Here is a 14,790-nt window from a genome sequence, read left to right on the forward strand (position 1 = left end):
GGGTACAGGCAGGCTGTGGTCGGTGCCGACTCTGGAGGTCCAGTGTCTCGCGGTGACCTCTAAAAAATGGTTTGCTATTCACTTGACCCAGAAAACCCCACAAACTCATACAAGTCAAGAGATTCAAATCTTCGTGTTCACTTTCAGAACACTCGTGAAACTGCCCAGGCCAGTAAGGGTATGCATATCCGAAAAGCCACCAAGTATCTGAAGGATGTCACTTTAAAGAAGCAATGTGTGCTATTCCGTCGTTACAATGGTGGAGTTGGTAGGTGTGCCCAGGCCAAACAGTGGAGCTGGACTCAGGTCGGTGGCCCAAAAAAAGTGCTGAATTTTTACTGCACATGCTCAAAAATGCAGAGAGTGATGCTGAACTTAAGGGCTTAGAGGTAGATTCTCTGGTCATTGAGCACATTCAGGTGAACAAAGCCCCCAAGATGCGGCACAGGACTTAACAGAGCTCATGGTTGGATCAACCCATGCATGAGCTCTCCCTGCCACATTGAGATGATCCTTACTGAAAAAGAAGAGATTGTTCCTAAACCAGAAGAGGAGGTTGCACAGAAGAAAAAGATATCCCAGAAGAAACAAAAACTTATGGCCCGAGAATAAATGCCACAAAAAATAGATGCAAATAAAAGTTAAATAAATAAATAAATAAATAAAAAGAATGTGTATTTGGTAGTTGGGTGCTTCTAAATGTTTTAATTAGGCCAAATGCATTAATCATCTCATTTAAATATTCTGTATCATTGCTAATATTTTGCCTGCTTCTATTACTTATTAAGAGAAGTATGTTAAAAATCTTCAAGTATGAAGTAAGTCAGAAAGAGAAAGACAAATACCATATGATATCACTTATATGTGGAATCTAAAATATGACACAAATGAACTTTTTTTTTTTAGTATTTATTTATTTATTTATTTTTGGTTGCATTGGGTCTTCGTTGCTGCACACAGGTTTTTCTCTAGTTGCGGCAAGCGGGGGCTACTCTTCGTTGAGGTGCGCGGGCTTCTCATTGCGGTGGCCTCTCTCGTTGCGGAGCACAGGCTCTAGGTGCACGGGCTTCAGTAGTTGTGGCACGTGAGCTTCAGTAGTTGTGGCCTGTGGGCTCTAGAGCACAGGCTCAGTAGTTGTGGCACACGGGCTTAGTTGCCCCGTGGCATGTGGGATCTTCCCGGACCAGGGCTCGAACCCATGTCCCCTGCATTAGCAGGCTGATTCTTAACCACTGCGCCGCCAGGGAAGCCCACAAATGAACTTTTATGAAACAGAAACAGACTCACAGACATAGAGAACAGACTTGTGGTTGCCATGGGGGTGGGGGGAGGTGGGAGAGGGACGGAGTGGGAGTTTGGGGTTAGCAGATGCAAACTATTATATAGAGAATGGATAAACAACAAGGTCCTACTGTATAGCACAGGAGACTATATTCAATATTCTGTGATAAACCATAATGGAAAAGAAAATTTTAAAAATAACATATATATAACTGAATCACTTTGCTATACCGCAGAAATTAACATAACATTGTAAATCAACTATAGTTCAATAAAAAATTATTACAGTATTTAAAAAATCTTCAAGTATGGTTATAGGTTTGTCTATTTTTCCTTGAAGTTCTGTAATTTTTGCTTTATAAAATTTGAGGCTGTGTTATTAAGTGTATACAAACTTAGAATTTTTATCTTCCTGTCAGATTAACATTTTCTTTTGGCTAGTGTTTGAGTGGTTTTTTAAAAAATTGGAATCTTTATATTTTATGAGTGCTTTCAGAATCTTTATATTTTATGAGTCTCTCTCATCAGAGTTTTGTTTTTTAACCGACCTGATGATCTTTGTTTTTTATTAAAACATTTAGTCCATTTTCATTTACCGCAATTACTGGCTTAAATCTAACATCTTACTAATTTCCCTCTATTTTTCACTCCTCTTCCATGTTCCTTTTTCTCTCCTTTCTTGCCCTCTTTTGGATTGATTTTTTTATCATTTTATTGTCTTAATAGTTTTACATTCTGTTAACTTGGTAGCTATACATTATATTACTATCCTTTTAGTGGTTGTACTAGAGATTATAATATGCATCCTTAACTTATTAAGTCTAACATAAATTAGTACTTTTATTATTTCCAAGACAATGCTGCAAGCTTAGAACCTTTAACTTAACCTTTTCTCCCTGAAAGTCATATGCTATTGTTGTCATGTATTTTAATTATACATATTTTTGAACTCTATAGAACATTATTAGAATCATTTTAGACGATATTAATTAAAATTTGTCCTTGTATTTACCCTTGCTAAAGCTCTTCATTCCTTCATTTCTGAGCTTCCATCTAGGATTATTATCTTTCTGCCTAAAGAATATTCCATTCCTCCCAGCCCTCCCAACTTATCAAACACTTTTAAAAAATATTTATTTACTTACTTGGCTGTGCCGGTATCTTCGTTGCAGCATGCGGGATCTTTACTTGCTGCATGTGAACTCTTAGTTGCGGCATGTGGGATCTAGTTCCCTGACCAAGGATTGAACTTGGGTCCCCTGCATTGGGAGTGCAGAGCCTTAGCCACTGGGCCACCAGGGAAGTCCTTACCTGACAATTTTTTATTGTTGTTTGTATATTTTCATGTGTATATATATATATATATATATCTACAAGATTTTATTATTATTATTGTTCATATGGTCAATGTTTACTTAAATGCACTCACATATTTGCCTTTTTTGTTGGTCTTTATTCCTTCCTGCATTTCCGGGCTTCCAAGTAGATAATTTTCCTCCTGCTTGATGGATACTTTAATATTCCCTTTATTTTATGTCTGCTGATGACAAAGTCTCTCAAGTTTTTGTTTCTGAAGTTTACTTTATTTCATCTCCATTTTTGCTGGTAAGAGAAGTCTAGGTTGGCAGGCAATTTTTTGTTTGTTAAACTCTCTAGTTGTATCTGGCCTAACCTCCAATTATCAAGAGGACTACATTTTTGGTTCTTAAAGAAGAAAATCTTAGACATCATGCATATTTTCTTATATTTGGGCGAACATAAGCTCATTTTCTTAAGTTGGGAGTTGGAGTATATAACTATGGAAACTTCACTCAGGAAAAACCACACTCCTTGCCCACCCTCCCTGGTTTAGAACAAATAAAATGAATATCAATTTTGGAAGTTTCAGAGAAGCAAGAAGTCACAAAAATGCAGTCAGAGAAATGGGGTAAATTGTCAAGGGGCAGTTCCTAAAGCAAAACCCTGGATGTTTGCTGCAATTCTCCAGGCTTTAAGAATGGTTCTTTTTCTAGAATGAATATATATATATATATATATATATATATATATATATATATATGTAACTGAGTATAACTGAGTCACTTTGCTGCACAGAAGAAATTAACACAACATTGTAAATCAACTATACTTCAATTTAAAAAAAATTTTTAAAGAGTGGTTCTTTTTCTTTCCTTCTTACCCTCTCAACAAGTGTTTTCTAAGCTCTGCTTAGTGCTAAATACTGTAAATCTTGATAAATAAGGCATGGAGTCAGCCTGCAAAGAGCTTCCAGTAGAGAAGATGACTGCTACATAAATAGTAGTAACAGACTGAGGCTTCATAAGAGCTGCAGAGACAAAACTCCTTCCCAGTTCAGAGGAGTGAAAGATTACTTTGAGGAAGTAAGGAGCTTAGGGAGGAAAGAATCAGGAAAAATACCTGTAGGAGGCAGCATTTGAGCTATGCCTTTAAGAAGAGAAGGAATTTGGTCATGCCTAGATCGTGACAAGTGACAGGTGGCAAGCTTTCCTGGGAAACGTTGTCCAGGAAGGAATAGGCAAGTACTATGGTCACACTGAATTACATGTGCAAAAGAGCAGCGAGAAATAAGAGTAAGTGCCAAACTACAGACGGCCTTGAATGCCAGGCTAAGGAGTTCTGTTTGAGACAAGTGCTCAGCTAAAGCATGTCTGGAGCGTTTCTTCAGAGAGGTGAGGGAAAAGGCTGTCGGGTGTCTATCATCTATCTACCCATCTATTTGTCTATCATCTATCGGGACCAACTCTGTGCCAAGCCCTTTGCCAGGTGCTTTATACACAATCTCTCATTAAATCTTCTTATCAGACTACGAGATAGGAATCAGGATCCTCACGTCGCGAAGGTGCCCTCACTCGTTTATCTTTCGTGGCTCCACGCACTTGCCTGCTGTCTTCTCAGGACTATGTTAAGGACATGACCTGGGGTGTCAGACTGACCTTTAAGGCAGATCCTTATGTACGTCAGAGGGTGTGAGTAACTGGAAGAAGATCCCACAGCTAGTGAGACTGCACCGAGGCAGCCGCCAGAAGCTGTCGCTTGGGCTGGGCACCAGCGCGGCTCCGGGAGACTGGAGCACGCCCCGCCCAGTCGCTCGCGATTGGCCGCGGGAGCCCTGACAGATGAGGGGGCGGGGCCGCGAGCTGGGTCCCGGGACTCGCCCGGGACTCCGAGGCTGCAGGCCGCGTCTAGGCTGAGCCGCCCCCGCCTGCCTCCCGCTTGCCTCCCGCGCCGCCCGCACGAGCGCTCTTTTCCAGCATGTTGTGGCAGGGCAACCGGGCGCTCCGGCGCTTCTCCACCGGCCAGGTGAGTCCGGCCCCGGCGAGCGTCCCGGCTCTCACCCGGGGGCTGCTTTCCAGATCCGGAGAGGGCGGGCCGGGCGGCGGGGCTGAGGGACGGCAGCTGTGTTTACTTTGCTAAAAGCCAGGACGACGTTTTTAAAACCGGGAGAGTGAAGAGAAGGGTCCGGGGAGGGTCCTGAATGGGGCTTGTCGAGCGAGCCATTGTCTTCTACCGGGACGGGGCTGAGGATGTCTGGCTGGAATTGACAGGGTGGAAACAGTCACTCGGCAAGAGGGACAGAGTCGGTTCCCTTTCCGTTTTCATTTCAATTGTGAGATCTCTGCCTGGTTACGAGATGGAGCCGAGGTGCAGGACCGAGACCACCTCCTGGAGGAGAGTGGTATCAAGTCAACCGGGTCCTCCTCCGCGGCCTGAGAGGTGTGAGCGCTCCCGACTGGCATGCAGGGCCCATTCAGAGAATGGCACTCCGGGCCGTTGACCGCAAGCTCATTATTCCTGAGCTGCAGGCGGCAAGATTTCTAGGATCACCAGGCGCTGCAGAAGCAGCCACCCTGGAACATTAGTAAACTATGGTGCAAAAACCTAGCCCTGGCCCAGCCCCGCGCCTTGGAATTGCATCAGCCTCTCCAGAAATGGAATGAAGGAGGACACGTTGCATGGGGCGCTGCCTTCAGCACTTCAGGGACCTGGGGAGAGATGCCTCCCTGCATCTAGGCAGACTCCAAGCTGTTTAGGGAAGAAAAAGTCCACCCCATGTACATCATTTCTTTTATAGGAAGTGCATGTTTGCTGTGTTATAAAAGAATTTGCTTTTTGATTCCTCTTCTCTGCCAAAGTCATATGCACATGTGTACATATCCAGATGTAAAAAACTTGGAGCAGAGAGAAGTCTTGAGTAGCATCAAGAACTGGCCCAAAGTTGCATAAATGGAAAAGGTTTTGTCCCCCAGACAGCCACAAGTAATGAGAATTCACTTTATCCCATGCAGTCAGTTCTAGTTATTTTGGGAGTATTCACCTTTTTTTAAATAAGCAAAAAGAAACTTGCTCTGGCAGATATTTTGCTTGCTGTCCTATGCAGAGCTCTCGACTCCTCCTTAGCTTTCTCCTGCCACGTGGCACACGGGAATCTGGGTTGGATGGCACAGAGAACAAGGGGCTTGTGCATGACTGTTTTATTGGCCTCCTCTGTCAACACCTTTCATTTAATTGTCTTTTTTTGGAGAGCAGAAGGGGTTCCTGAAGGATGAAAAAATGCCAATAGTGGGGTTACATAAGATTTCAGTTATAAAAGATGAACATCCCAGGTGGCAAATGGCATAAACAAAAACACCCTTGTGGGGAAGCACCAGGTATGGTCAGGGGTCAGGGGCCTGAGTCTATCTCTAGGAATACATTTGGGAGAGCAGTGCCATATGGCTGGGAAGAAGGCAGGTTCTTCAATGGTCAAAGGAAGACATGGAATAATAAGTGAAGAATTTGGGATATTTTACTCCATAGAAAATGGAGATTCATCCTTTGGACTGTGTTCTATAAGAATTGTTCAAAATCAGACATGGCTGGTGGGAGCGTAAAATGGTACAGCTGCTTTGGAAAACCGACTTTTTTTTAATAAAATTAAACATAAACCCATCAAATGACCCAGCAGTTGCCCTCATAGGTATTTACCCAAGAGAAATGAAAACTTATGTTCACACAAATACCTATTTATGGATGTTTACAAAGGGATTATTCATAGTCACCAATTTAAATGTCTTTCAGCTGGTGGCAGGATAAGCAAACTGTGGTATATCCATCCATATAGTGGAATCTTAACTCAGAAAAAAAAAAAAAGGAATGGACTACTGATATATACAACAACATGGATGAAACTCAAATATGTATGCTAAGTGTAAGAAGGTAGACTCAAAGGGCTGCATATGTATATGAGTCCATTTGTCTGACACTTTGGAAAGAGTAAACCTATAGTGATGGAAAAAAAGGCCAGTGGTTATCAGGGGCTGGAGATAGGGGGAGGAATTGACAGCAAAGGGACGGGAGGAAATTTGGGAGGATGATGGAACTGTTCTTTATCTTGATTGTAACAGTGGTTACATGACTGTGTGTTTGTCCAAACTCAAAGAATTTTACATTGAAAATGGTGTGTTCATTGTATGTAAATTGTACCTTCATATGAAAAACATTTTTTTAAATCACACAGCGCTTTTGAGTTTGGTATTAAAGCAGAATGAAGGAGGAATGAAAAAAAAATCTCTCAGAACTTAACAAAATCCAAGGAGGAAATAAGTTCATAACACTTCCTGATATAATTAATTTTTCCATTCTCTGTCTTAAAGAAATGGACTTAGAAATATTTAATGATCTCAGCTTAATGATATGACTGGATCTCATTAACTAGTGCAACTATATATAGCAATAAGACCCTTTGTCAATTAGTTATTATGGTCCACTTCCAGTATCTTGCCTGGCTCACTGCTTCTTAATTTCTCCCGATGGTGGGAGCTATTCAGCCCTCATATTTATTTGGCACTCTGTTATTTCCTCTGCCAGTGTCTGGGACAAACCTGGCTGATGCTCTGGATTCATAACCTGGTTCCAGGACTTAGGGTTACTTTATGATCCAATTCAAGAGGCTGGACCCTTCCCTGCTTCTTGAAACCAAGTACTGGCTTTATACCCTAGTTCTAGCAACCAGGTCCTTAACTTGTTTCCTTATTGCCTGACCCTCTGCTTTGGCATCTGATTTGATTTAGGACCTTCAGATTCAACTTCAAACCATATTAAATTGTGTATTATGTACTGAGCACTTCATGTAAATCCTGAAGAAATAATAATAATAATAATAGGTATCATTGATATAGGACTTTGTATGCACCAGGCACTGTTATAAATGCTTTACATATACTCATTTAGTCTTCATAACATCTCAATGAAGTGGGTACTATTATAATGCCCGTTCTACGAATCAGGAAACTGAGACCCAGAAAAGTTACATAATTTTTTTAGAGTCTCACAGCCAAAAAGGATAAAACAATAAACAAGAGATAAATAGTCCCTGCTTTCAAGGAGTCCATAGATTAGTGGGACAGATGATTAAACTTGCCTTTAGGTAAAGGATAATAACAGAAGGGAAATACAAGTGGACAATAAAATATGAAAAGGCACTCAACCAAACTAGGGCAGGCACTACTCTTGTGCCTTTAGCTTAGGGATCCCAAACAAACCCCCCCTCCCCCGAGGCCAAACAGGTAAGACAAATGTAGCATTTGGGCTGGAAGGAGTGAAAGACCACGTTCAGAGTTAAAGGGGGCAGCCCCTGCTCAGCTCCAGCCGACCGTTCCCACATGGGAATGTCGACCATGGTTGACAAACCTCCTGATTTTTAAAGAGAAGTCAGAAATTCAGCCTGCTAATGTGAAACCTCCTAAAAATCTTATCACAGTTCTTCTGCAGATGCTCTGTGGGCCAAATAAAATCCTCTTTGCCAGGTCACTGATTGCAGCCCCACCATGCACTGTGCCCAGAGCTTGGCAAATGCTCAAAACATGCTCGGTGAACAGATCTTGCGCACCATCAGGCACGATTTGGGGAACCATGTGCCGAATGGTCCATTAAGAGTTAGGCATCTCAGTGTCTCAGAAAAATTTATTTTGTTTTATTCTTTTGTGGGAAGGTCCTTTCTCCTTTCCAGTTCTCATTGGGAAAACTGCCAGTTCTCACAATTGCTAATGTGGACAGCTTTGACCTTATTTTACATCCTGCTCAGTTGGTTCTATTAAGGTAGCATCTGCTTCACAAAAGGGCTTCGGATCAGCACAGACTCCTAGCCCTGTGCCTTTAAGTTTTCCAGAGAAGACTGTGTGTATTTTTCTTTAAATCGTTGGAGCATAATCAGAGTCCATATTAACTTGCTTCCCGAAGAATTTCACCAGGATGTGGATAGCCTGGGAATGCAATATTTGATAGTTTAAGAAACAAAAGCTCTGTTCCCTGCAAAAGGCTCTTCTAATGCAGAAGGTTATCTCTAGAGAACCCCAAGATAACAGCACTTATCACCCGGATTTAGAAATGCTGTGGGTCATTTTATGCCCCCTTCTTCTTTCTCACCAATATAACAAGGCACTGAGAGTGCCTTAAAGTATGTTCTCTGGTCATCAGCCTAACCCTTTAATGAATGGTGCTGTTTCCCATGTCAGGACCACCATGATATTCCTTTAGGAAGTCTGATGGAACTATTTCCCATAATTGACCTGTCAAACTATCGCCAAATTTTCCTTTTAAAAAAGAAGGGTGGGAGGGGGAACCATCAACATAGGAAAGCCATAGAAGCACATCTGCTGAAGTGAAATAGATCTGAGTTTGAATCCTTCCTCTGCCCCTTATTAGCCCTGTCCGTGGACAAGTTACTTAACTTCCCCGAGCCCTATGTTTTCTCATTTGTAAAATGGATCACGGACATACGATAAGGATTTGATACATTCCTTTTAATCGGTGAAAAAGGCTCAATACAGTGCCTGCCTCATGGTACACTCCCAGTAGGAAAGATCCATTATCATCATTTTTATTTACCTGGGTATTACTTGTGGTATAATAATGATACTAGTTGACATTTATTGAGCCTTTGTTATTGCCACGCACTGCACTAATACATTACATGCTTGATCCCACTAAATCCTCCTAACAACCTTATGAGATAGGTACTATTATTATTCAGATTTTAATTGATAAGGCTGAGCTCAAGATCGAACAGCTGGTGTTATAGAAAAACAATGGCACTGGGGTAATAACTAGATTAGAATCTCAGAGCTGCCACTGAGTAGTGATTTAACTCCAGGCTGTGTCTTTTTTTTTTTTTTAATACCATGCATTGTCTTTCTTTCTTTCTTTTTATTCACTTATTTTATTTTATTTTTGTCTGCGTTGGGTCCTCGCAGGGGTCACTCCTTGCCACAGCACGCAGGCCCCTCACTGTGGCGGCCCCTCCCGCTGCAGAGCATGGGCTCCAGGCGCGCGGGCGTCAGCAGTTGTGGCGCATGGGCTCAGTAGTTGTGGTGCACGGGCTTAGTTGCTCCGCGGCATGTAGGATCCTCCCGGACCAGGGATGGAACCCGTGTCCCCTGCACTGGCAGGCGGATTCTTAACCACTGCACCACCAGGGAAGCCCCAGGCTGTATCTTAACCTCTCTTTGTTTTAATTTCTTCATCTGTAAAGCCATCTGTAAAATGGCTTATTAATGTCTGTCTCTTGGGAGTCATTGGGCAATCAAAATGAGGTAACATATATTAAATACCTGACACATACCAGGGTCTCGTTAAAATGTTTGCTATTACTTCCACCATTTTTTCCTGACCCAAACTCCCCAGGGCAAAATCTTTTTTGTAGGGGGCGGACACACACTCTATATAGCAGAGATTCGCAGACTTTAGTGTGCCTGTCAATCAATGGAGAGCTTGTTCAAATGCAGCTTCCTGGGCTAATAAGGTGCAGAGGCAGGATCCAAATTTCCTCATATGCTTTTGAGTTAGTGCCAGCTTCCTGAGGGTCTGACTCAGTAGATCAGGGATGGGGCCCAGGAAACCACATTTTTAACATTTCCTCCCAGCTGATTCTACCAACACGGGCAGTCAGTCCTCAGATCATACTTGGAGAAATAAGACTAAGGTGAAATATCCCAGTCCAGCTTTTTGGAATTATACTAACTGATTATAAATACTTAAAATCTTAAACTCTGAAATTTTTCTCACTGCTAGAAACTCACCTTTAAGGTTTCAGTTTTACCACTAAGCTCAGAAAGTGTTTCAGTGAGTGTAGAATTTCCAGAGATACTGACATGGTTTCTTTAAACACTGTCTTTCTGGGGCAGTGTTGACTCTAGAATTGAACTCCCAATAACCAGATGACAGCTGAGAGCACATTACAATTGAGTCGCCTCATCCTCTTGGCTCTTGTATGTTTTAAGACTAATAATTTTAGAAGTCTTAAAATATTTGGTGTTGGTAATGGTACGAGGTAAAGCCAAATTTTGTAAGATAGCCAACACGTCAGTTCTATTTCAAGCAACAGCATTAATTATAGGATTTGAAGATAGAATACTTACAGAACATTTTGATATTTTTGATGAGAGGAAATGAAATAGTCATGCCTTATCTGCAGGCAAATTGTGCTGTTCTTACAGAGTTAATCTGTTTGTTTGCAAGAATCTATTAGACGTTGAAGCTCTAGGCTCTTTTGGGATAGAAACTTTGGCTGGCCATGGAAAAGAATTTTTATACCAAAACCTTAATTGGTTAATTATCAGCTCACAGGGAAGATGTGAAAGATGTGAACCCATACGCTTTTTTTTTTTTTTTTTTTTTTTTTTGGCTGCGTTGGGTCTTTGTTGCTGCACGCGGGCTTTTTCTAGTTGCGGCAAGCGGGGGGCTACTCTTCGTTGTGGTGCGCGGGCTTCTCATTGCGGTGGCTTCTCTTGTTGTGGAGCACAGGCTCTAGGCACGTGGGCTTTGGTAGTTGTGGCTCGTGGGCTCTAGAGCGCAGGCTCAGTAGTTGTGGCGCATGGGCTTTGTTGCTCTGGGGCATGTGGGATCTTCCCAGACCAGGGCTTGAACCCATGTCCCCTGCATTGGCAGGTGGATTCTTAACCACTGTGCCACCAGGGGTGGTCCCTGAACCTGTACGCTTTTAAGTTCATGCCTAAAAAGGGATGCCATCTATGCCCTTAAGAAAGTGGGAAATAAGGGAAAATTGTTTCCTCATAGTCAGATTTTAACAGTGAGGCTTTACTAATTTAGAATGACTTTCTGGAACATTAATGAATCCCATTTAGATTGAAGGAAAAATATTTTAAATCCAAATCCTGTGGAGATGTATTCTAACGTGGAGGAATGAAAGATGGAAAGAACTCTGGGGAACTGGGGTTGGTTCTTTGCCAAGACGGGAAGCTCATAGGAGGTCGTGACCCTCTGATTACCTCCACATGCACAATCCTGCATCTAGCCTGCTTCACCTGGTGGCTCTTCATCACCGTCTTAACAATCATCATGTCAACATGTTACCTTAAGCTTTGTGAAAAGGTTTCATCTTGGGAGAATTTACAGAAGACATAATTGCTTAAAGACAGTCCTTAAAAACTTTAACTCCTTTAGTGCCACTCTTATCTATGTGGTGTTTATATTTATTGACAATCACTGCATTTTTGTGCATCAGTGTTAATGTTCTAAAAAAGGAGATGGAAGAGATGGGCAGTAGTGGCTCATTTTATTTTTAAGTACATTTGCGGGTTTTGGAGTCAGATGGCCCTGGATTCAAATCCTACCCCTCCCTTGTTTTGCTAGTATGACCTTGGAGATATACTTGATATTTCTAAGTCTTGGTTTCTTCATTCATAAAATGGTACAGAATGGGGGATAAGAAAACAGGATAGTTGTGAGGATTAAAATAAATGAAATTATGTGCAGGCCTCAATTCCTTATCTGAAATCTACGGGGCCAAATGTGGGGTTCAGAATTATTCACATTTGAGAAGGTCAGTATGGTACATAGGACCTTACACACAATTTACAGCAGGGTCTGGGATAGTATCTGTAATGAAGCACATTGACTTTTCTGCAGCAAAATACAATATACTATAAGTAAAGACTATAAGTGACATTATCAGTTCAGGTCAAGTTTGAAGCCAAATGACTGCATTAACTTATAAGAAACCTACAAGGACTATAAAGAACATTTCATTAGTTCAGTCCACGTCTTGAGACCAAATGAGTTTATGCCCCTTACCAAGGATTTTAGAATTCTGGACCGTGTGAAAAAACACAGAATTGTCTAGTATATAGGAAAGCCTTTAAAACATTATTAAAGCTTTTATTTAAACAGTGCTTTGTGTCAGACACTGCATTAAGCCTAAGGCATATTGTCATCTACCTTGATCAGAATTGTGTGAGTTGGTGTTATTCCAATTTTACAGATGAGGGGAAAAAAAGGCAAATGGAAGTTAGTTACTTGCTAAAGGTCACACAACTAATAAGGGGTGGGTGACACTAGGTTTGACCCTAGATAGTCTAGGATCTGCTTTTGACCCCTATGTTATACTAGATGTTAGCTCTTGGCCTCTTTTGGAGGTGGGCATAAAAAATTGCAGGGCATAAAAGCATTGTCATATTGAAATAGATCTTGCTCAGAATTACACCCCTTTTAACTATGAAACTTATGCTTATTTGTTAACATCTGGCCTCATTTCATCAAGGAGTTGAAATGCCTTGTAAAAATATATGCAATCCCAATGATTATAATGAATAATCAAGGGAGTTAGAGCAAAGGGAAAATGAGGAATACTTAGGTGTGAAATTATTTTCACTACTATCTATATAGCATGTAGTCTGAATTCAGTGTATGTCAATAACTATTTTACTGTGTAGATCTTTGAGCCTTTTGTAATGCTCAAGTCATCTTGTATGATTGAAAAAAGAGTGTTTATTATCCATATGTCTTCTATCCATACTAATACCTGTCACTGTTGAATTGTTTCACAGGTTTATTTCAAAAACAAGCTGAAGGTGGCACTTATTGGTCAGAGCCTCTTTGGACAAGAAGTCTACAGCCACCTCTGCAAAGAGGGCCACCGAGTTGTGGGAGTGTTCACAGTTCCAGATAAGGATGGAAAAGCTGACCCACTGGGTGAGTGTATCTTGGAACAACTGGATCAAGGACTGCACTGGCCTCCCCTCTGCCTGTTGAAAGCCTTCTCAGGCCAAGTCTATTTGTGTGGTGGATACAGACTCAGAAACTCTCCCTTCTCTGTGGGCCTCAAGACAAAGATGCAGGCCCCTACTGTACTAAGAGTTTCTCCACTTACCTCCATGGTAATCACCAGGTCCCTCAGAGGAATTTCCAAGCATGTGTTTTTCCTGAATTACACTTGTGACTTTCCAAAGATGCTATGGGACATCTAGAATAATGTCTGTTGCAGAGGTGCCAATAGGAATGCAGGGAAGGCCACACCCAACAATAGCAATTGATGTGGGGTCATAAAGAATACATTTATCTCAGAACAAATTATAGCTATGACTGCTTGGTTGTTAAGGTAGGTAAAGAAAATAGCCATCCTCAGAGCAAACCTACAGCATGATTCTGATTTTCACACTATAGTTATGTTGAAAAAGAGTACAAGAAACAGTCTACAGGTAGGGAATAAGAACTAGCATCTAGAAATCGTGACTTATGACTTGAATCTTTATAAATCACTGGTATGATGCAATACATTGGTTGGGAAACAATATCTGTGATAACCCTAAAATTTTACTTTTCTTTCTTGGAGGAATCAGCTCTGGGGTTTATTCTAGTTCTTGTTACTGGGGTAATTGGATGAAGGCAGTCAAAAGGTACAAACTTCCCATTATAAGATAAATAAGGGGGGAGGGGGTGGGGTGAGATGTGACAGGGTAAGAGAGTGTCATGGACATATATACACTACCAAATGTAAAATGGATGGCTGGTGGGGGGCAGCCGCATGGCACGGGGAGATCAGCTCGGTGCTTTGTGGCCGCCTAGGGGGGTGGGATGGGGAGGGTGGGAGTGGGGGAGATGCAAGAGGGAAGAGAGATGGGAACGTATTGTATATGTGTAGCTGATTCACTTTGTTGTAGAGCGGAAGCTAACACACTATTGGGGGGCAATTATACTTCAATAAAGATGTTTGAAAAAAAAAAAAGATAAATAAGGACTAGGGATGTAGTGTACAGCATGATAAATATAATTCACACCGCTGTACATTATATGTGAAAGTTGTTAAGAAAGTAAATTCCTAGAGTTCTCAACACAGGGGAAAATTTGTTTCTTTTTCTTTAATTTTGTATCTGTCTGAGAGGATGGATGCTCACTAAACTTATTGTGATAATCATTTCATGATGTATGTAAGTCACATCATTATGCTGTACACCTTAAACTTACACAGTGTTGTATATCAATTATATCTCAGTAAAACTGGAAGAAAAAAAAAAGAGTCAAGCTAAAAAAGAGTTGGGCCAAGAACACATATGCACATGGATTTAACCACTTGATTTAGAAATTATTCGTGTTTCCGAAAAAGATTAGCTCTACCTGGGAAATTCTGAGGGAATCTGCCTCATGAATTCATACCTGGCTCCAAGGGCAGAAGGGGACAGATTCCCATCACTGGGACTACCTGTCTCATCATTA

At 41.4% G+C, this 14,790-nt stretch overlaps 1 protein-coding gene and 1 non-coding gene across 2 annotated transcripts in view; one reads left to right on the forward strand and one right to left on the reverse strand.

The window, feature by feature from the left end:
* Window positions 1–2,510: 2,510 nt before the first annotated feature.
* Window positions 2,511–2,583, reverse strand: TRNAG-CCC (transfer RNA glycine (anticodon CCC)). Its single transcript has one exon. It is a non-coding gene; the product is annotated as a tRNA-Gly (tRNA).
* A 1,855-nt stretch (window positions 2,584–4,438) lies between these two features.
* Window positions 4,439–14,790, forward strand: part of ALDH1L2 (aldehyde dehydrogenase 1 family member L2) — a 55,983-nt gene continuing 45,631 nt past the window's right edge. The window contains exons 1-2 of the mRNA XM_007165747.2: window positions 4,439–4,602; window positions 13,125–13,269. Of these exons, the coding sequence (XP_007165809.1) occupies window positions 4,555–4,602; window positions 13,125–13,269 (193 nt within the window). The 5' untranslated portion in view covers window positions 4,439–4,554. The remainder of the gene's footprint in view (window positions 4,603–13,124; window positions 13,270–14,790) is intronic.

This window comes from Balaenoptera acutorostrata, chromosome 11 (assembly GCF_949987535.1).
Source record: "Balaenoptera acutorostrata chromosome 11, mBalAcu1.1, whole genome shotgun sequence".
In the NCBI taxonomy this organism is placed as follows: domain Eukaryota; kingdom Metazoa; phylum Chordata; class Mammalia; order Artiodactyla; family Balaenopteridae; genus Balaenoptera; species Balaenoptera acutorostrata.